The sequence below is a fragment of the Galeopterus variegatus genome, unplaced genomic scaffold (genome assembly GCF_000696425.1).
Source record: "Galeopterus variegatus unplaced genomic scaffold, G_variegatus-3.0.2 Scaffold160, whole genome shotgun sequence".
In the NCBI taxonomy this organism is placed as follows: Eukaryota; Metazoa; Chordata; class Mammalia; order Dermoptera; family Cynocephalidae; genus Galeopterus; species Galeopterus variegatus.
Window position 1 is genome coordinate 230949 of NW_007726271.1, and position 23859 is coordinate 254807.

General features: G+C 38.8%; 1 protein-coding gene across 4 annotated transcripts in view; it reads right to left on the minus strand.

Moving 5' to 3' along the window:
* Nucleotides 1-23859, minus strand: part of PAX3 (paired box 3) — a 94460-nt gene that overhangs the window by 20785 nt on the left and 49816 nt on the right. For all 4 annotated transcript variants that reach the window (XM_008593586.1, XM_008593576.1, XM_008593591.1 and 1 more), the window contains exons 5-7: nucleotides 11753-11958; nucleotides 2855-3020; nucleotides 1741-1955 (exon numbers count right to left, since the gene is read on the minus strand). In XM_008593586.1, coding sequence (XP_008591808.1) covers nucleotides 1741-1955; nucleotides 2855-3020; nucleotides 11753-11958 — 587 coding nt within the window. The remainder of the gene's footprint in view (nucleotides 1-1740; nucleotides 1956-2854; nucleotides 3021-11752; nucleotides 11959-23859) is intronic.

Consider the following 23859-nt stretch of genomic DNA (forward strand, 5'->3'; position numbering starts at 1 on the left):
CAGAAGCAGTAAGGGTTGAAGTTTACTTTCACTAAAACTTTCAACCAAATCATGTTCATAAAAAGCTTTTGGAGTTGGCTGGTTAGATCAGTGCTTAGAGAGCAGCCTTATACCACGAAGGTCAAGGGTTCAGTTCCTCATATCGGCCAGTCACCAAAAAAAAAAAAATCTTTTCTATGGCCCTAAACTACTACTGTTAAAAATCACAGCGATAACTAATTCTCTACTATGGGAGAAGTTTATATGCTATGAATCTGGGCATTTTAAAGATGACTCTATTAATACAAATCCATGATTCTCATGCGAGATCACATTCCCAAGTGCTAGTACTTGGAAATTAAATGTATTAAAGTCCTGTAGGAAGCACTTTCATTGTTTTCATGTTGTTAGTTTTCAGCTGAAGTTTAAAGTCACCTCTTTTTTTTTTTTTTTTATCCCAGGATGTGCTATAGGAATCTATGAAACTTAATTACATTTACTGTTACAAAAAAGGATTTATGAACTTTTGCCTTTAGGCGGAAATGTTTATTCCATTGCCTTTGCTATCCATTCTTTTCAACTCGAACGGCTTTGAACTTTTCAGCTGCTCAGAGTTATCACCGTTGTGCAGAGCCCAGGAACTCCACTCCCAAGATACACACCACAAGTTGAAGAAAACGAAGAAGCCAAAGATATATGAGTCGTTATTTTGGCCACCCTTTGTGCCATTAAAATCTCATTTTCTGCCTATTAGAATGCCCTCTTGGTGCTTAGACAGCGGTGATAGTCGGTGATTAGTGTGTAATTGAGTATAATTGTCTTTTCACTTTTCATTTATGTCATTCTGAGCTTCTCTCTGTTTTTCTAACCACCAGGAGGAAAAAAGGGGCTGAGAAAAGATAAAGCTGTTAAAACTCTCACTCTGGGCCCTGAAGAGATTCTCGATTGCAATTATAGATTGCAACCCCTTTGTGACATTTCTCCAAATTTAGTGGGCAGCTATCCTTGCCACCTGGGCCAAGCGCTCTCTAATAAAATCAAGTGATCTGTATTTAAACAACTGCTAATAATGTCAACCTCAGACAGATGCCACATGTAGGAAATTTACCCAACCCTCTGACACGCAATTATCAAGGCAATTTATTAATAGGATCTCCCAAGGAAAGCTCACAGTCCAATGCAAATTAGAAAAACAATTACAACATTCAAATATTTATATATTCCCAAAGAGCAGTAATTCTCCTAATTTGTGCATATATAACGCATTTATTCCAGAGTTCTGTAGTCATCAGCTGGGTTTCTCTCCACATGTCTTGTTTGCCTCCTCTCCAATTGTTTTGTCAAAGCTTTGGTGTTTTCTTACGAGGTGCCTTTGCCCTCAACCCCATCAGATGACCAAATACCATTTAAAACAAAAAACAAAACAAAAACAAAAAAAACATGGCAATGTGTCTGAGCTTCTTAACCGAAGCCCAGAACTAGGGGTGAAGAAGATAACACATGATAAATGCCTTGACAATTAAGCATAAACACAGTCTCTGTGATAACAGAAATCACTTGAATTTTAAGCCTAAGCTACAACTTCTGATGCAGCCAGTAGGAAGGGTGGAAAGAAAGGAAACTAGAAAACTAAAATCATGTGGCTTATATAAAGAATACATTATGGTTTAAATTTGGCAATTCATTATACTGCTGCCTCGGGGAATTGACTATTTGGTTCTGGTATACAGCAAATCGTCTGTCTAGAAACACGGGACTGACCTGAGGTGAAAGGCCATTGCCAATGGCGGGGTTCATGGGATTGGAGGGCCCCGACGGAGGCACAAAGCTGTCTGTATAGCTGGAAAATCCATGCCTGGTGCTGGGGAGGCAGTAGGCAGAGCTGCTGTCTGGGTTGGAAGGAATAGAGCTTTGGTGTCCAGTGCTCGGAGGAAGAGGTTGAGGTCTGTGAACGGTGCTGCTGGGATCCGACACAGCTGAAATGAAGAAGATTGTCAGCCATAAAGTTCCTCTGTAGGCCAGCAGAGAAAGTTCAGTGAAAAGTTCACAAGTCACCAAAGCCATCAGCAGTATCTGCCAGTTAGATCAATTGTTAATTTCAAACTGCATTTCTTAACATGCAGGCATAGAATCACCCATAATAAATATAGGCACATCTGTCTCTGCATATATTTGCAAGCACATAACTTACTTATGTACTCTGATGGCACACTCACCCAGAACATTAACGCAAAAATCACATTAACAATGCCAACAGCCTATTTTTGCAGTGAATGTTATTAATCAATATGAGAATTAACCAATATAATAACCAATGTAAGGACTGCAAGTCTCAAATTTCTTATCAAATATACTCTTAGAGCACCTGACTATTAGTTTAATAGTATAATTTCAAATGCCTAGTATGTATCTTTCATAATCCAAAGTAATTAAGTCTTACAATTTAACATTATCCCATTCACCTCCATGTGCTAACAAATAGTGACTTTATTAGAACTTACCTTTCTTCTATTGCCACCGTAGTTATTAACCATCATAAAGCTTCAGTTAGTTGCAAACTGGAGTACGAACGTAGAGGTAAGATTTTAACAGAAGAAAAGTAAATCCCCCGTTTACTTAAGAAGGTCGTTTTGTTTTAAAGTACTGCAGAAGTACTATATTGCAGCACAGTTTATTTAGAGAAATTTAGATATGTCATAGTATTAACTATGTTTCTGAAATGTGACAGGCGCATTGGGGACAACCTGATGTACTGTAATTAACATACAAACACCATCCATGTTAGCATCACAGAAAGATTTCACCATATAAAATATCCACCAGAGCAAGCAATTGGAAGTTCCATTTTAATCTCCTTGACTGTCTTGCTCCATACCTTGTGGAATTGATGTGGGCTGGTAAGAGGTCTCTGACAGCTGGTAGGTTGGCAGAGTCGGCATGGCAGTGGGAGGGAAGCCCCCCGGAATGAGATGGTTGAAAGCCATCAGCTGATTGGCCCCAGCTTGCTTCCTCCATCTTGCACGGCGGTTGCTAAACCAGACCTATGGATTTAATTTAAAATTTGAGGATTTCACTGACAAAATAATAGTACATTCTTAATGAATTTTTCATGCTAAAGTAGATTAAAGGCCCCTCACTGACAAGGTAAATAGACGCAAGAGCTCTGCTCCGTGTTTTGGGGAACATTGTCAGGGGTAAAAGGAGAGTCAAATGTCAGGGGTCAGTAGAGGGGCTTCAAAGACCCTCATGGTCTTGCAGCAGCTCCCACAAACCCTGTTCTGACCATGGGCAGGAAGAGCTGAGCTGGAGTAAGAGCAGCAGAAACTCCCCTCCACCACCATCAACACCACCTACCTGTCTGCGGTATTTCAGACTTCTAGGCTTCATCCATAAGCCCCTCTGACACCACATGGCACATTTGGCCTAAATGTGGCCTCGCCTATTGCACGAAGCCTTATACTTTATATTCTTAGCAGTCTGTATCCCTACGGTCATTATGAGCATAGCTCCTGGAGGTGAAATGGAACCATTTCACCATCTCTTTCAAAGAGTGAGACATTGCACTCAACTCATTGGAAATAAATGCCAAGGAGGTAAGCATTTCAAAAAATGAAAGTGATTTTTATCTAAAATAATTAGTTTGTTTATTATGTCTTTCAACAACAGCTTTAAGCACCTATAATACTCTTTGTCAGGCACCATGCTAACCAGGTACATTCAGAAAAACTTGACAAACTGTAAGAAAATGCTTTCAAGGAATTTAAAACCCAAGCATTTTGTGTGAGTTGATGGGAAGAAAAAGCAATAATAGCAGCAAGAAATGTAACTGAACATCTAAAATGTTAAGAAATCACGATACAAGGCCTTCAGTGGGCCCTATGAACTTGCCTGACTCTTACATCTGCAGTGTTTAAATGTAAAACTCGTAGTGATTTTTCTTAGGGTGCTCACATGAGGTGTCCCCCAAAATGAAAGTTTACCAATTAAAGATATCCTATCAATTAAACATATTTCAATTCCTATATCAAAAGTTCACTGAAACTAGATATGGAGAGAGCACTGTGCTTGAGGTTGGAGGGATAAAAGAGGAATAGAGTAGCATCCCTGCAGTCAAGTCGCTTACAGCTTCGTCCCCATGGAGTTCACAAAGTAATCAAGGAAACTAAAATAATTGCTCCCTAGAGGTAGAAGCCCTGGGTTTGCATGTGCAGACAACCAGGAAAACTTTAGAGTGGAGGCAAAGTTTCAGTTCACTTTAAAATTTGGATATGATTTCGATGAGGGATCTCTCCTGGTGGAGGTGATAGTACAGAGTGAAAATACTCGGTTTGTTCCAGGAGATCAGCCTGTCTAAGAAAAGATAAGATGTGATTTTCTTAAAGAACAATGTGAATAATTATAAAATTTAAATGTAATTTTTTAGGTTATATAACTTTAGGAAGAGAGGAGGAACAGATTGCTCCCTTCTGGAGCAGGAAAACCCAATTTAGCAAATCTTTGCTAAAGCACCTGCTCCAACTTTTGTTACTCACCCAAGCAGTTGTCTGAAAATAATTTTGTTTTCTCTAGACATTGTTGCAAGATTGTTGTAAGAAAAGCTGAATTTCCTCAAAATATTAACATTTAATACTCCTTAAGTTTGTAACAGGAAAAGGAGGTAGGTCAATATTTTTCCATGTTGATACATAATCCAATTAGAGTTTTATTTAACTTAATAAATTGCCACCAGGGGTAATAGAACCATGAACAGCACACAATTTCGCTCCTTAAGTTTGTAACAGGAAAAGGAGGTAGGTCAATATTTTTCCATGTTGATACATAATCGAATTAGAGTTTTATTTAACTTAATAAATTGCCACCAGGGGTAATAGAACCATGAACAGCACACAATTTCGGGTCTACATCAGTTGTTTTTGCACTGCAAATCTGAGCACCTGTTCCTATGACTCCCAGAGGCATCAGAGAAAGAAAACCATTTTCAAGAAAGTGCTTGGAACAAGATGTGTCAGCCTGAGAAGGCTGAGGGTGGGAATTTAGGGTCATGTTCATGCCTGAGTGTACTGTGCCGCACACGCACTATAGTCATATTTTATATTAGCTGCAAGATTAAGGAGATATTCCTGGCTCAGGTGAGGTCATTCCCCACACCTGTCTAGATCAACTACATGCAGTGCATCTCCAGCTCTATGTACTAGGCTGGGAGGGGAACTGCACTCACAGAAATTCTGATGTGACTTCACTCATGCAGATTTACAATCCTCAGTTCCCCTGGTGAGACCCTTTATGAAAAACTCAGAAACTTATACTTCAGTTTTTATCAGAGCAAGTTGCCAATCCCTCTGTGCCAACTGCCTTCTGTAATGTTTAGATAAGTAAACCAAGTTTGATTTACCCGGGGTGTGGCTATGCCTGATCTCTCCTTCAATCACAACCTACCATTGATTCAGGATTCATTCTAATTCCAACATAACCTAATTTTTAAAATAAAAGAATCTTTGCTCAAATAATAAAGAAGAAGAAACATCATAACTTTCTACAGATACCTTCAAAAGATAGAATCCAAAGAGACTACGGGCAAAAAGATTTTAAAAAAAAAAAAAGAGAGAGAGAGAGAATCCAATCTGACTAGGGGTTTTGATTTTGTTTTCATTTTTCCCAAAATGATACAAATAAGTATCAAGGACATTGAGTAAATACATCAGGAGTTGGATTAAAAAGTTCTTCTATTTATGACACAGGATCAATTATATCTATAATAAAAGATGAAGAGAAATAGTTAGGAAGCAAATCTTTACCAAAAACCATACCTTCAGCAGGAGGTTGAACAGTTTCCCAAAGGAAGGAATTTAAATGTTGTTTAAATGTAGGTTAAATATATCCGGGGGCTATTCCTGAGAAAACCTGGGCTTAGTGAGGACTGGCCTGCCCGTCTAGCCCTTTATCATCTTTCCATTGCCAGCCTTCTGCATTTTCTAAAACCAGCTAAGGCTCACAAAAGAAGCATTGAAGGACAAACATACTGAAGTTGCAAATTGGGAAGTGGTCCTTGCCTTCTTTATGCTTTGAAACTCAGAAAAGACATACCTTTCATTTTTAGTAGGAAAAAAAAGGGGGTGCCCTTGAAATAATCTTCATTTTAAATACCTGAAAGAACGAAGTACAGTGATCCTGGGATGCTGTTATCACCCTATATTTAACTGAAAGAAATGTCTTTGATACTCAGAAGTCTTGGATAACTCTTTCAATATTGGATCACTAATTCCTAATAGACAATCAAGGACTAGTCTATTGAACGACATGTACAGGTCTGTAATAGTAAGTTCATTTGAAATAAATGAAGGGCATTTATGACTCAGTGGTTACAATTACTAAAAATTTCTCCATGTTTTGAAAAGAGTAGCAATAGCAACAGAGGCAAACTGGACTTTGACTGATGTTCTAGAAGAGAATATGGGTTTTCCACTGATGTCTTTACCAACAGGGCAGAAAGAACAGGTCACACACCTGTTAAATGTCATTCTGTGACCTATAGATCAATGTCATTCCACTCTCCCCACACAACATTACCTGGCCTTCCACATCACACTTAGCATGGTGAGAAAGTGAGGACAGGAGGCACACACTGGTCTGCAACCTATTATTAGGCACAGTTAAATGCCTATAATTTCATGTATAATATCACAGTACATCAAAACTCTCTTAAAGCAAGTTTCTATTTCATCTGACAAACTGCAGCCTGGTTCATTTCCATCTGCCCCCTGAATCTTTCCATACTTGTATGCCTCTCCACTGAGCCCTTCCATAAAGCTATATTCATGCCTTTTGGAAAATAATCTTTAGACGCATTTTTGGAGTAGTATAATGTCCAGTGGTTTTTTTGAAGTAAAATTTAGATTGGTTGAAAAATCCCAATAACATGATAACTAGAGGAAAAATTTATGAATTGCAAGCAAAATAAAATTTTCATAAATTTTTCTCTTCATTATAAAGTAAGTAACCAATTTGCTCAGAATCTCAAAAATGGAAGTTAGGAAAAACTTAGTACTTTCTACAGTTAAGTTTCAGTAGTACTGTACTTTTTATTCACGCAAGTGCAATGCAGATCAAGCAAATTTGAATCCCAGCTCCCCCACTCACTACTTCGTGACTTTGAACAATTTGTTTCATATCTGCAGGCCTCTGATTTCTCATCTGCTATATGGGGAATATAAAAAACTACTTCACTAAGTTGTTGTGACCATTAAAAGAGACCATAAAATAAAAGCACTTAAAATAATATCGAGGAGATATTAAGTAGTCAATAAACATAGTTGAGTAAAATAGCTCACATTGACTCTTCAGTCTGAGAAAACCAAGAATTAAAGCTTTGCTTTGTTTCCTTCACTCTGTGGTCTAGAGCCAAAGCCTTTCATGCCAATGAGTAAACAGGAAAGTGCCCAACAAACACCTCAAATAATTGAAAGCCAGTTTGACTTGAATGGAAGCTTAGGTCAAATTTGCTTCCAAGTTTCATGGATTAGTGCTAATTGTCCCAGGGTGTAAGCCTAATTTTGCTCATTAATAAATTACTGGTTCACATTTTTGATGTTGTCCTCAAAGGCACCTAACCTACATTATTCCAGATGGGTTATTTCAAATTCAATGTGAAAAATGGACAGAGAATATAATACTTAACCCTTAGAAAAAACCCTCTTTTTCTTAGAAAAAGAATTCACAAGATTATAAAAAGCTTGATTAAACACGACTCAGGGATGTCTAATGCCACAATGGCAAGTACAGTACTTTCCACGTAGGTAAATTTGGAACAAGCTGCTCATTCTCCTGGACTTTCTCATTCACTTCCATCTCCTTTCTCTTTCTGCCCCACACCGTCCTCGGCCCTCCTATCATTGCTGCTGTCCAACTTTGACCACTGCATGGAGAGCAGGATGAGGAGAGGACGGGCAAGAACGATGAGGAATTCCGTGCTCCCGTGCATGTTTAAGGACCATGGACACACACGGTTGCACACTCAGCTGCCCCTGTGCACACCCCAGAGCAAACTCCTGCAGAGAGCTGCAGGATGACCATATTCTTGCTTCATTGTGGAGTTCAAGATACTTCACACGCATCTTAACTTCCGAACTATACATGTCTATTAGGTGGTTGTAAATCACCATTGGATTTCCTTGAGAGTAGCAAATTACTGGTGTTGTAAGGATTATGAATCCCGATGCTAACAGATCATGAATCTGAGCAGTTTTTAATTTGGGGGTGGGAAAAAGATGGTATTCAAGGATATGATGAAAGCCAGAGGCCCTTTCCCTAGATAACACTTGTATATACACACAAGAGGCACTAAATTTTGTGTACAAATCTCCCTAGTTAACACTTGTGTATACACACAGAGGCACAACATTTTATGTACAAATCTCTAGTCTCCCAAATCTCCTGAAGTCCCTCCATGGTTATTCTGGTGGTCCATGGACCCAGCCTGAGATCATCTGATCTAACTTACCCCATATTTTTAAAATTAAAGAAACAAAAACAAAAAACTGAAGCCCAGCAGTATTACAGCAGGATTAAGTGACTTACTCAAAAAAAAAGACATTTAGAAGCTGGAACCAAAACCCGAAACCCAAGCTGGAACCAAAACTCTTCTGACTCCTAGTTAAATATTTCCACAAGTAGCTTCCTTTCCTGTCTTTCATTATCTTGGTGGTAAAAGAAAATGATAGTTGCCTACTTCATGGAATTCTTCAATAGGCTATTTACTAAAACTTTTGCACATTATAAATACTTGCAAATAATATTGCCACAAAACTTCCATGTTTGTCATTATTAGCATAACAGCTATCCAAGTGCATTAGGCAAGTAGTCTTTACTGGTAGCATCAATACTAGACAAATAGTCTTTAGTATACAACATTCTTAGATTGTGTACTCAGATTTGGCTATGATAACACAACATAACTACTGTCCAAATGAATTTTTATGAACCACTGACAAAGGCTTACATTACTATATCTTTAGACTCTATCTGGAGAGTCTAGAAATATTTTTCCTCAGGAACAAAAATGGAAAGTAGACATGGCCTGGGATTTTTTTAGGTTTGGTGTTTGGTTTTTGCAGGTGCCCCAAATTAAACTAACTCACACTTACTGGCTATCACTCAAACTGAGTTGACTTTGCTACTGCTTTCCCAGATCCTACTAAAAACTAAAGGATCTTCTTCTGGCATTTTAATCAGTGATTAACTACTCCCTTCTTTTTCCTGCTGGGTTAAGTGAAAGATCCATATGCTGGGTGTTCTAGGGAATTTGTTAGGCTGTACATCACAATGTGGTGTAAGACATGATGTGTCTCAAGGGAACCAAAGAACCAAAAGGAATGTAAAGAGTCACTGGGTTAAAGCCACATTAAGACAGCTGTTACGGTAATGAGGGCCTTGCTCTGGAGAGGAGGTCACTGTAGAGAAAAATATGAACCACTCTTTATTGGTTTGATCCCATGTCCTCTGAAAGTTAATGGGCCATTATTATGATCCTTTGACATTCAGTGAGCCAGATGAGAATGCTGGGTACTGTACAAGCTGCATGGGTTTGAAATTTATTTTCTCCCCCATCCTCAGTGTTAACAAAAGCAGGAATAAGGTAGAGTTTTTTCAGTTTTTCATCACCCTCCTTGTCTGATCTCTTTAAAATAAATGTTTATTTTTACTCAAATTGAGTTCTGGGCTGATATTTGATCTGTCTTAAGAACAGACCCGGTATGTGGGCTTGGTTAGCCACAGGTACCAAACGCTGGAAGACGGTGGACACTCAGAGAGGAACGATTGGTCTTCACATCACATTTAAACTGGGTAATCACAGAACTATAATAAAAGCAAAACATCTGATCTATATATAATTTATTGACATTGTTATATATAACATTATACTATTGTAATACTACTGAATTCCTCTACCCATTCCATTGGCATAGAGTGTTCCTCCTCACTGCACAGTACAGAAATGACCTCAGGTCATTGTTCATATCAATGATCGTGATAACATAGGATTTGTGGTTAATGAAGGTCATCACTTCCATAGTGTGCAATGAAATGGGAAGAGGAATTCAGTAGCTTCAACTTTAAAACATCAACCCTATGAATCTTGATGTGTCTATGATTCTCCCTCCACTCACCCTTAGGCCCACCTCAAGCTTACACAACCAGTTGCCTACATTCTACCTCTGAATACCTCTCACCACCATCCCTTCCATGCCATTCCCACTGCCACTGCCTACTTCATGCCACAGTCCCTGCTGCCCATGACATCAAGTGTGCACTCTCTAGCTTGAAACCCAAGCCCTCCACCCAGCTGCCCAACCACATTCCTTCCACCACCCTTCCACTCTAACAACTGCATTCCTCACTTTTCTCTCAATACTAGAATGAAAATGAAAGCTCATCTCACATGTGGCCCATGCACTTCAAGTCTCTGTGCCTTTATTCATACAATTCCCTATTACTGCATGCCCTCCCCACCCTCCCTGTCCAATGAGTATCTGTCTAGCCTGGAAAGTTCACCTTGAATCTTCCCCCTTCATGTGCCTCTCTTATTTACTCCAACAAGATTTCATCCTTTCCTCTTCACAACTCCCATTGCACTTTCTTCTTTCTCTTTCAGCACTTATCACATCTGCTTTGCTTTTGAATTATTTGTATATTTACTTTATTATCCATATGAGATTGCAGCTCCTTGAGAGAACTGTCTGAATTCATCTTAGCACCCCTTGATTTTCATAGCACTATGATGATCATATGGAAAGTTGAATACATAATCCCTCTGACTAGGCTCTGCAGTCTGGAAGCAGCTATTTCTATAAAATTCTGTAATAGAGTTAATTAGCTGCATATGTGAAAGCATTGTCAATCAAAGGACCATGTTAACTGACTAGTTTACTGCCAAGTCCCCAGCCTGACTTTGACTATAAAAGTCAAGTATCTGGGAATAGCATAAAACATTTCCAGGTAAGGTAACAGCTTCTGGGGCAGTAAGGAGTTCCAGAATACCCTAAGACATTTGTAATCTTTCTAACAGTGCTTTACTGATTTAAGAGGAAAATTCATCATTAACGATGAAAACATTATTCTATTCACAACAGAAACATATTACATCTAAGTAGCTTTTTCCAAAGGGTTCAGAGCACTTCTAAGAGTTCAAAAGGTAATTCAATATGTTCTTAAAATAGTATAATTACTTGAAATGCTTTCCGACTCTAAAATCCTTAAAGGAAGGGACTTTACCTTATGCATCTTTGCACATTTGCATAATTGAAAAGTCACAGAGATGAAGTGTATGGGATCCATTTATTTCTACATACCCATGCAGCTATGCAAACTTGGGTGGTTACTTAAATAGTCCAAATCTCAATATCCTCATCTTGAAATTGGGGGTGGTAATAGTTCCCACCCAGGGTTTTAATGATTTGATGTGTTAACTCATGTAGCTCACTTTAAAAAGTGCCTGGAACAGAGTAACCACTCGAACTTTGTTTACTATTATCTGTGTACCATCCCCAATGTCCACATAGCACCACGTGCACAGTAAGGATTCCTGGAATGACGAGTAACATGTGTTGACACACTTTTGTGTCTTAGTAATAATAACCAAAGTCTAAAGATATGCATCCACATTAAGTGCCATCCGTAATATATTTATGTTTGAGGCTTAAAATACATTTTAGATGAGAAGATGCTTTTTTGTCTCCTATTTGGATTTAAGTAGGACGTGGATGTTTGGGTGTGGTACCTGTACTCGGGCCTCAGTAAGCTTTGCCCTCTGTGCCAGTTCCTCCCTGGTATAAATATCAGGGTAGTGAGTTCTCTCAAAAGCACGTTCCAGTTCTTCAAGCTGTTCTGCTGTGAAAGTGGTTCGGCTCCTGCGCTGTTTCCTCTTTAGTGGTAAATCTGGTTCAGAGTCGATGTCAGAGCCTTCATCTGATTGGGGTGCGGAGGCTACAAGCACAGGAGAAAAACGTGATAAATTGTGAATCAAAAAACAAGTCTGACCAGGCCAGAATGATTCAAATCCTAATCTACATACACTCCCAATGTCTTCCCACGGAGGCCAAGCCTCTCCGTGCAATTCTACATTATTAAATGACATTTAATCTTTTCCCCTACCCTATCTCCCTGCCCCCCAGGCAGAAATAATTGCTGTAGGCATCTGTCATTCTAGGCCAATTATGAGCTCTTAGAAAACAGGGACAGGCCTTATTCCATTTGTATGGATTTTATACATAGCATTTAATGGTTACTCCGTTTGTATCTAATGGATGAATCACATTTAATTTGGTTCCTGATAAATTTTCACTAGGTTTATAATGAGAAATCTGTTGACAAATGTGATTTTTTTAAAAAAATATTACAAAGTTGACTTTTAGTATCTCAAAAGATAATAACAGTAAACTATTGCAAGATTCCTATATATTTATAGACTGTACTGCTCCCATAAGAAAAATCATATTTAAAATTAGTAGTATCTCATTACCAGATACTGGGAAGTACTTTTAGGAGAATTTACATGTTATTAATGTAAATCTCAAGAACCGACCCAACAAGAAGAAGGCACCGTCTAGACAATTGTCCCTAAACTGAAGTTCAGAGTCTGGGTCCCACTGAGTGGGTGAGCAGCTACCCAGGACATCTGTTTGATTTGAGGAGAACATTGCAAAAAGAAAATGTGCCGGCCCCTCATTCAAAAAATATTACCAATTTCAAGACAGCAATAACAGAGCATTAACCCAAGCATGGGGCCGTTTGCAGTGTGAGGCCCTGCGTGACTGCATAGGACAAATGCCCCTGAAGCCAGCCCTGCCATGGCTACCTCCCCACAAAGCTTGTATTTGCTGGTATTCATATGGGACCTTCAAAATTGACTATGCAGGTACCTAGGAAAGAGAATGGAGAGCAGGGAAATTGTGTTAACAATACAATGTGGTGTCTGCTCTCAGAGTAACAAGGTCTGCATGCTTATAGAAAGAAGCTGTAAACAGGAGTTAGCAAAGCTGAGGACACAAGTGGTGCCATTGCCAGGCCAGGGTTTGATGGGGGCAAGGGCAGAGCGGGCATTCTTCCTGTTTCTGCTAGGAATACACTAGGGCTCCCACAGCAAATTGAGTTGTGACAGCAATAGAACACCTGTTGGCTTATAGAGGGATCTATGCTTTGAGGACACATCAGACCAGGGCTCTGATCAGAATAGCCTATCCAGAGGCCTGATAAAGGGCTATCAGGTCACAGACCCTAAGCCTAGAGGAGAAGCCAGAGAAGTCTTGCTCCTGAGCACATCCATATGCACTCTGAAAACTCCCCAAATAATGGGGTTATCCTCTAGAGAAGGGGCTAAGGTGTGCTGTCAGCAAGTAGGGCAGGTGCTTTGAGCCAGAAAATTGTAGACGATTAATGTCAGTGTCAAGGTAATTCATTTGTACTCTCAGGCTGGTAAAACCTGGGAAAATGCAGATGGCACTAGAAGCAATGTGGAAATATAGTAAGTCCTATACTCCTCGCTTCTCTTTTATCTTAAGCTCAAACTTAACTCTGCCCTACAGAAATCTAAAATTTCATTCTATTTCAATATAAATTATAAGATGCCCCAGAAGGGGCACATCCAAAAGGAACTCATATATATGATTTTAAGTTTTCTAATATTTTAATACTTCTACACTTTATTCACATTTAAACTGTGAGATTAAGAGGCAATATAGTGAATTGATAATATATATGACAGATTAAAGAATATACCTGAAAACAAATATTTGTGCATAAAAGCAAAACAGAGTTATACTGTATAATGCACCTACTGTGTCTTAGGTATTATGCTTGGTTTTTCAATTATGTTATCTAATTTAATGTAAAACGGCTTCATTTAATATAAATCTTATTTTAGAGTGTTTTAGTACCAAAAAGAAGAAAAATACACTTTCTTTAACTACGGGAATATTTAGGAGAATATATTCACTTCCACAGTTAAAGAAATACACTTTCTTTAACTACGGGAATATATTTAAAATAAAGGAGTTAGAAATATGTCGTGCATCACATTATGAACTTCAAAAGCTCCCAATACACATATATGTTTGATAAATGTGAGCTAAACCAAATGAGCAATAATTTCTGCATAATTGTAGAGTAGAGGTTCTCAAACAACAGAATCACCTGGAAGTCTCGGTAAAGTATAGATTGCTGGCCCCATTTCCATGATTTCAGAATCAGTAGGTCTGCAATGGGTCCCAAGAATTTGCATTTCTTACACATTCCCAGGTTGCCAATTCTACTGATCCCAGATGACACTCTGAGAACTACCTCTATAAAATATTTCAGACTAATTTTTTCCCCTCTCAAAATTCCCACATGTATAAATACTTCCCACCACAATTTACCAAAAAAAAATTCACTTCCACATTTATATTTTTAAATTATAAATAATATGCCCTCTAAGAAGCAAATTACTTATTCCCCAAAGAAGACAATAAATTTCCTTAGAATGTTTTCTTTCCATGCTTCCAGTTTCTGTTGCCCTGACCTTTCTTTCCAAAGTCAATTCAGGTGAAAAACTCAACAGCATTTAAGGACTAAACAAAAGCTTCCTCTGCCTGAGAACCCTAAATCTTCACTTGCACATTCTCCTACTATGATCCCATTAGGATAATAGTATGTGGAAATTTTCATGTTTCCTTTGGGAGTCTCTGGGGTTATTAAATCCTCCCAAGTAAATATGATGTGCCATGCACTGTCAGGTCAATTAATCAAAATCATCTCTGGTTTCTGGAGAAAAAGACTGGTTAGATTTACAAGCACCAGTGAGAATTAATCCTGAGGGTCAAGACCACTGTGTTTCACCTTAACAATCAACATCCCCCAGAATCTAAGCTCTGTCAGCTCAAGGCCCTGCTCTGCCTTGTTCACTGTGAAACCCTTGGAACACAGTAGGTGCTCAATTAGTACATGTTGAATGAACACAAGTGTAGGGTAAAATTTCAGGTTTGTTCTAACTCTGATTTCTCTGCCACTATTTCATATCTTTAAAATGGAAATTCAGCTCTTACGAGTCTCCCAATATCTATTTACAGGAACTTGGGGATCTGTGAACCCTCAAAAATTATTCAGAAAGTTTTGCCAGCATTTGTATACCTGCATTTTCCTGATGAATCATTACCAATTTTTTCAAAGAAGATTGTGATTTGTTTTAAGCTGAAGAACCACCAACAGTTAGCGATTTAAAAGACTCAGTTTTTAAGAGTTCTACAGGATAGCCTTTACCACCCAAAATAAATTTTTCTTTAATAAGCTAACAAGTCACTACTTTTACATTTAAACTGTTTATCCAAAAGCAATGGAAAGGTTGCATCTAACTAGGAAAACTTCCACATAGGATCATTTCAAAAGACACAGAGAAAATGATTTGCCTGATTTTTCTTCTGGAAAATTATTTGAACCAACTGATTATTTTTTGGCAATATGAAGCCACAATCTTACAAGTTAATTCTAACTTTTCCCTGTCTGTAAACCCTAAAAGGATGTGGGCTTTAAAATATGTAAAGTCAGCAACCCAAGATTAATCTACCAGCTAGGAAAACCTAGCTATTTCTAAAGATGGAAATACTGATATTTTCATATCAGTCAATAGAAATAAAATTCATTATTTGCACAGAACTTGATTCGCAGTAACCACCTGAATTTGAATTATTCATTTTTTGCCAGGAACAAATCTAAAACATAAATCTCAGTTTAATAGCACATTGGAAACCGTTGTGTTGAAGTTCATCTATTTTACATACTCAGTTTTACTCAAGCTACTAGTACAAATTAGATACTAGATACAAAGTATCTAATCCTAAATACTACACACAAGTAAAAACAAGGCTTACTTTCAGGCAGCTTGATAGAAGGAATTATGTATTTTTTCTGTATGGAATATCTACTGCTCTGACTCGGAAACTATAAGCAATGTTAACAAGACAGTTATGTAAATGAATTAATAAATTGCTAGGATACAGACCCTAGATTAAATATAATCTCTTTGGACTATTACTACTGTGTAGCTTTAATATTAAGGGGAGATTTTCAATTACATTTAAATGGCTCAGTCATATTCTACAAATGCTTCACAAACAAAATTTGCTTTATTATTCATTAGAGATATTATCCCCCAATTTGAAGTTCCAGAATAACTCTCATAAGAAAATCCATATCAATACATAATGCACAGGCTCCTGAACAGAAATTTTATTGCTTTACATAGTATAACAATTTGCAAATTCTTTCCCAATCCATATTGCTATCAGATTTGGAAAGTTTTGACTCATTATCAAAACCCCTTCCATTCTCTGACTTATACGTTAGTTTAACTCAGTGTCACCAATGACCCTGCAGCAAACTATTCCAGGAGGATGAGGATCTCTCTTTTCCCCACATAACCACACACCAACCTGAGGAAGTCAGTACTTACCCCACTATACAGAAAAAGGAAACTGAGACTGTGAGAGGTTACTCGGGTTACACAGCTAAAGGAAACTAGGATTTGGCCCAAGTCTATGAGACTTTGGAGGACGTGCTCTCTTTCACTCTTCTAGCTTGGAATGTCCTAAATAAGTGTTGTACGGGTCGGCTTTAGCTCAAGCGGTTACTTCCTCAAGCCAGACTCCATTCTGTCTAAATAAGTGTTGTGTTCCTTTATCACACACACACACACACACACACACACACACACACACACACTCATATACACAGAGTCCTTTTGAAGAATAGCAGAAATGAAGCAAAACAGGGAATTTAAATATCAATCATTTAGCTGATTGCCACTATTGCTACTATTTGTCCCACATTTGTAAAAACTGCCCAGAATCATGCTGGCTGGTTAGCTCATTTGGTCATAGTGCTGTTAGAACAAGCTCAAGCGTCTGTACTAGCCAGCCACCAAAAAAAAAAAAAAAAACTGTCCAGAATTGAATAAAATTTACAGAAATACTACAGTTGGATCAATATTATATACCAAATCAAATAATTTTGCAATGGAATCAAAGTAGTCTAACCATTTTCAGTCTCAGCTAAGAACCATCCCAGACCACTGGTCCCAAGATCCAGTGTCATTCTGAAACCTACCACTAATCACAAGCAGTTGGACTGATTACTCAATATCCTTATTAAAGTCTTCTTTTTCATTACAATGCATTTAGTAAAAGGATATCGAGAGCTGTATAGTTCTTTTCAAACAAAAGTTCAGGAATAAATAACTTGAAACATACTCACAGGATATTAAGCAGAAATCCTAGAGTGATCACTGGAAAGTGTCACCTCTTATCAGGGAACTGAGTGTTTCAATTGAAAGGTCATTTCATCTTTCTCTAACTCAAACTAATTTTGATTCTAGGAGCCAAAATATCAGTTGTCCCAAATGATTTCATATTAATTCCCAACATTAACCTTGGGGAAATGGGCAGTGTCGGGTATAGGGCAACTGTTGTACCCCGCAGGATTACAAACTCTTCCTTCGGAAACAAATCAAACTGGGAGGCAGCGGCGAAAGTATTACCACCAGCGGCCTAACCATGACGTTTAATTAAAGAAGGAATTACAGAATTAGAGAGTATGTCTTTGTCCCTTAGCCCCTTGTGACCTCTTCTGTAGCCTCGGGAAATATTTCATCCTAGTTAACACTATTATACATGAAATCTTGCCTCAATTTTATAGGGATTTAGTCATGTGGAATTCTATAACTACTGGTTTCCAGACAAATATAACTCAGAGGTGGGAGACAGGCAAAAAAATGGAGAAACAAAATAATTCACAAGCATGAATTTGGCACATTGTCTTTCTTCTCAGCAAGACCTTCCATTTGAATAATTAAAGAATCAAAACATGACAACCATTTAAACTCTATGTTTGCCCTAAATATAACACAATGCGGTTTACAGACTCAGGAGGAGGTGGAGGAATCTCTGGAGGCTGAACTTCTGGTCATCCTTCATTTACTATAAGATGGCCTCAGACCAAATCCGAGGGTCTTTCCCTCTGTTTTAATCTTTCTGAGCCAGACCTGTCAGCATCTTTACTCAAAGCTGCGTCTCACTGATAAAAGAACAAGATAAACATAAGAGCCCTTCCTGAGAGCTCCACGCATTCGTTTCATACCGTGTCTGACCATTTCAGGGTATTTCATAAGCATATTCCACAAAGGCTTTCACAAGTCAGCTCGAAGTCTGATGCACCTACTTGGCTAATTCATCGCAGAATGTCCCCTGTGCTTGTGAGCTTTACCCTCCAACCTGAAGGGTACAATGAGACAACTAACTGTTTTCGGATCTGAAGCAGCCCTTTTACACCGAGAAAGATGTGAATGACGCCTCTCGTGTTTACTCGGGTGAAAGTCAGAAGGAGGGAAGCAAGACTGATATTCCCTCCCAAACCCAGAGTAAATGACAAATGACATTGTCCCTTTGTGATCTTCGGATTTTTGTTGACTTATTTGGAGGCTTTTGTTAGATCCCAAGAAATGGCCTGTGGCTGAGGCCTATTCTACCGATTTCCACGCTCCATCTGTGGAATCCATCAACGGGGCATTTACCCTCATTCAGGGTTCTGACACCTGCCTGGCAGGGCGCAGGAGACACAAAGAAAGCCAGAGTGGATGAGAAAGGGGAGGATGGGGGGTTTTTTTGTTTTTTGTTTTTTTTTCTTCTAGAGAAGGGAGGAGGGGGGAAATTGAAATGGATGCACAGTAGGGGTTAATCCAAGCCAGTTGAGAGACTTCAGCACCTGGAAGCTTCTCTTCCACATTAATTCACAAGCTAAGAAGTGATTGGCGATGATATTTTTTAGTGTTTTTTAATTGTATATATTTTGAGAAAAAAAAAGAGATACATTGCTGAAAGGAACAAACCAAAGATTTACAACAAATCCTAAGGTATACTAAAAATTATGTGTAACCTAACAAACTATCAAGCAATAAATTGACTTTCCAGAATTCTTAACCCAGAACCCAGATTCGAGTAGTTGTTATTTTGTTAGTTGATAAACTAGGTGAGATGGTTTATAACCAAAGCAGTGGTCAGTCTGGGGGGTAGAGGAGTCTGGTTTGTTTTGGTTTTACTCCCTCTACAATTTCGCCCCCAAATGTGCCAGCAAAAGACTCTTTAGCAAGTGCAAAAAAAAAAAAAGTAGAACAATTTTTGGCAAGGATATGTTGGGCTTTCTCAAAGAAAGTTTCCTTCGAGATGGCTGAATCTAATTAAGACCCTCCAACCCTTTACCTATTCTCGCTCCTGCCCAGCAGTCCCCATTTTTTTGGCTGGAGAAATGTAACGCTATTCCCCCTCCCATCTGACCCAAGCTCTTCCCTCGGAAGCTGCCGTCTCACAGCACGAGGTCATTAGAAGGAAAATAAGCTCCTGCCAGGTTGGGGCTAATCAAAATAACACAAATAAACCCTGACACTCAACAACTCCCCGAGTGCCTGCTGCCCTGGGAAGAGAGTACAGATTGGTTATGAATATGACCAGCCGCGGGGGCGGTCCGGGAGGGCCCGGCCTGTGCTGCGTTGCCCCGGAGTCATTTGAAATGCTCAACATGAACCATTGGGTGTTTATTTAAGATAAGGGCTGACACTGACACGCAGAGGCTGCAGAACGGCCAAGCTACCTCGGAGGTGCTGAGCTGCGCGGCTCGGAAGACACCTGCCACCCAGGGTTCAGGTGACTTCGTCCATCAGGTGCGCCCTGGCTTTCCATCCGCATCACCTTGGCAGACCTGTCTCTAGCTGGAGTTCTCTCCCAACAGCCACCACCTGACGACTAGCCATTTGGAAGGCCTTCTTTGTAACAGCACAGCTGGAAAGAAAGGCTATTTCTCCTTCATTCATTCGCTGCAGCGCTGCTGGTGATTATTTTTAGTAGATGTTGTCACTGGTATGTTTAACTAAAAACATGCTTGTGACCTTTCTCATCCCCTGACACAAGCCACATTTTTCTTAAGGGAGCCACAGAATACCAACCAAGCTGTACCTGTTCAAGCACCTCCTTTGAAAGGAGGAATCCTCTGTGACTTAAGAATGCTGACACTGACCCAAATTAACCCAGTGGCCTCTTAAACCCATTAGTTTGAGGCTTACGTGTGTGTGATGAGAACTCCTTTTACAACATCAATTTCTCTCATAAAGTAAGGATGAGATCACCCTTCCCTGCCCCAGCCCAGCAAGCAGCTTCTATTTGCAATATTTTTTTAATGGCTTTTTAAAATTCCGTGGTAACTGCCACCAGAGCATTTCAAAGAGAAAAAGAGACTAAAGCCCCAAGAAAATGTGTTGCTATTCAGTTAGGAAAACTGATTAGTTAACTAATTAATCAGCTAACAGCTTTCTAAGAATAGTCTCCCCTGATAAGAACTTCCCCTTCTCAAGAGCTCAAAAGTCAGTCATAATTAAAATTCAGAGACAAGGCTGCTATCCATATGAAGCCTCCCTGTCTCTAAAAGCAGTAAGCTAAATTCTGGTTTCCTGGGATTGGATAGTGTGGAGCAAAAGAGGTAATTTGCACACTGAAGGAGAACAGGAAAACAGTAGTTCTGGTGAAAGGAAAAGGGCCAAGTGACTTTTATTTACAATTGCCAAGAGAGAGGTCATTATTGACCATATGTGCCACAATTGCCCTCTTATCACGGGCTGGCCATCATGTCCTTTGGGAGCTGTTAATGAACTGGGTAATTGAGCTGCTGACATGTGTTACCAAAACAAAACAATAGGAAGAAGAGACAAATGAACATTTTATTTGCCAATCAGAGTAGGTTCAGCTTTTCAGGGAGCTGCAGCTAAGTAACTGACTGAATACATAAAACAGTGCGTTGAAAGCAAGCAGATGCAGACACAATAATAGTTAACTGACAGCTTATGGCCCATCTGTGCTTAACATTTTGTTAAAGAAATTACTTGACTTGCTAAAGAGACAAATCATACAGCTGCCCCAAGTGCTGCATTATAAGAGATAAATCATTAGCTAAACTGTTTCATGCTTAAAATGACAATACTTATTAACAGTTATGTCCGGACATTTTGTCAGCACAGCTTGACACAATTATTATTTAACTAAAAATGTGACAACTCATAGATATTCAATGAAATTGAGTTAGGAAGAAGGAAAAAAACAGAACACTGCAAACAATTTGAAAGAACAATAGGCATTTTTAATCTCTCATGATTAAATATGCATTTCTAGAAGTTAGGAATGAAAAAAATGAACTCTATGAAATAGAACATAAGATCATGTTCCATGTAGTGATTATGTACCTTTCTTTCATTTACATCTTATTTACTCAAAACTGACGAATATTAGAGGTGATCTCATTCTGGGTTGATTATCATTAATTTTCATCAATGATAAAACAGAAAACAAGTAGGTTAAAATAATTATTTCTAGACACTTTATTTTCCCAAACATAATCACCTCCTTTCTTTGGAAAAATATTTCTTTAATAGGAAAAGAAAAGCCGTGTTGTAAAAGACTAGCTTTATGAGGGGATTTAGCTTATGTTTTTGTTACTGCAACTGAATTGAAACCACATTTTTTGGTCCAGGTGTGATTCACCCATTGCCGTGTAGAACAACTTAGCTCTGAAATCTTATGTATGTAAACTGGTTAACTAGAGGCAGAACATGGATCTCTCAAAGCCCTTCTTGTGATGGTTTCTTCACCTTTATGGGTAAAATTAACTTAATAATAGTAATAATGATATAAGAAAAGCTGCCATTTACTGACCTGCTGACAGCTTACTATACCCAGCCCCTGCTCCCTGCTAAGTCTTTTGTGTGCATTTTCTTTCATCTTTACCGAAACCCTCTTTGGAGGGGTATTGTCATCCCCATCCTCCAGATGAGAAGAAATGAGGTCTAGAGATGTAACCTTCCTGGTTCTTGAGAACTCAGAGAGGCTACACTAATATAAGATCTTATTAGGATTATCATTGGAGGAGTAGGATTGATGTGGGTTCAAAGAAAAATTATAGCCAATATTGTCACTTTTTTTCTTCTTGATCTGCAGAGCCAGGACTCAGATATGCAAAGAACTACCTTGCCTTTGTCTGTATTTTCCACTATCAAATATTTTTGCTACTGTGTGCATAAGTTGCTTTAAAGTCAACAAATAAACAAAGGCTCATTATATAAAAGAGGTAAGAAGTTAAACAGAGAGCCTTTCAGAGGGTAAAAAACAAAAGAATGCTTTTGCCACCCCTATTAAGACAAGACTACCCAAAGACACACAAAACCTAAACAGCTTTATCCACAACTAAACTTTGCCAGGATTAGCATGACACAAGATGTTTGGGAAATAGAAGAAAGGCAGATTTAAGAAGAAAGTTAAATACTACTCTTTTTGTGCCAGAAATCTATGTAAAGAGATAAGAAGATAAACAACTAAGAGAACTAAAATGCCAGGGCAAAGCTTTTATAAAATTGCAGAATCACTGAAAGGAACCCTAGGCCAGTCCCTTCATTTCACAGTTGAAGCCCAGAGAGAGCAAGTGGGTTTACTCCAAATCACACATCATACAACAAACATTTATTGAATGCCTAAGACGTGGCTAATATTGTTCTTGGCACCATTCATATTTGCATAATATGAATCATATACGGAGCCTAAATTCAAAAAGCAGAACTCCCACTCCAGCGCTTTTTCCACCGAGGCAAAGTGTCAGTATATGTAGGAGATAATCTAGCCATGCCCTGTGGCAACAGAAAGATTAAATGGCCTCTCAAGGCTGAAAAACCTAGATACATTATTTACTAAATAACAGAACCATAGATTCTGTGAGCCTATGATCTTTAATATAGAGATCAAAATAATACATAAATGCTTTAACTGACACTTCCCATATGGCATTTCAAGATTGTTTCTTTGCTTCCCATTTTCTCTTGGGTTCTGTAAGGAAGCACAGAAAGCTTGTTTTGAAAATCCAAATCTTATCTGGGTCAATTATTGCTTGTTGGAAGATAGAAAGAGGTAATAACTGAACATAAATGAAAGAGAAAACTCTTTTCCTGGAGGCAACAGAGAAGGCCGAGCTTAATCCTCGGCTGGCAAAAGAATTAGTAGCAACATCAAGGTCATCATCAGAAATCATGCATGGGATACCTACTGTGAGAAGAGCACTCCCCTGGAGGCTGGGAGGAAGGGGATAGTAAATAAGAAGAGTCTGATTCCTCCCCTTCATCCTGCAAAAGTGTGAGGCTCCATCTAAAAGATGGGCTTTCAGATTAGTGTCACATCCCACCAGAAGGCCCCAAGAGGAACTGGCAAACCAGTCAAAATGACCAAATAGGTAATGTGAATGATTTATCACCAGCCTTAGGTAGGAACAGCTGCTTTTTGAAATTTTGTCTTCTCTTTGTGTCTAAGCAACAGTTGCCATCGAACTAGAAGAGGTGATATCAAAGGTTTGGGCACAGGAAGCTTCATGTCATGGTGGAAGACTTACAGCTTAGGAGATAGGCCAAGCTATTTCAATTATCCACTTGGCCACTTCCCTCCCTGATTTGGGGCCAGCCTTTTAACCTCCTGAACCTGTTTTCTCATCAGCAAAATGGGGTTTAAAACACTTGCTTCAAAGGCTGGTTTTAAGAAAAAGAGATAGTTTATAAAACAAAGCACAGTTCCTGACACACGGTGTGTCCTCAGTAAAGGTAATCCCCTCTGCACCCCTTCCCTTTCTGTCAACCAGCCCTACCAGGCATAAAGAAGAAGAAGAAAAAATGTTCTCTATTAATCTAAGACTGACAGAGAAAAATAACCTCCAAAACTCTGAAGATATTTGTAAAAGTTCCCAAATTTGTGAAATAAGAGTGTGATCCAATATCCCATCTGCTTC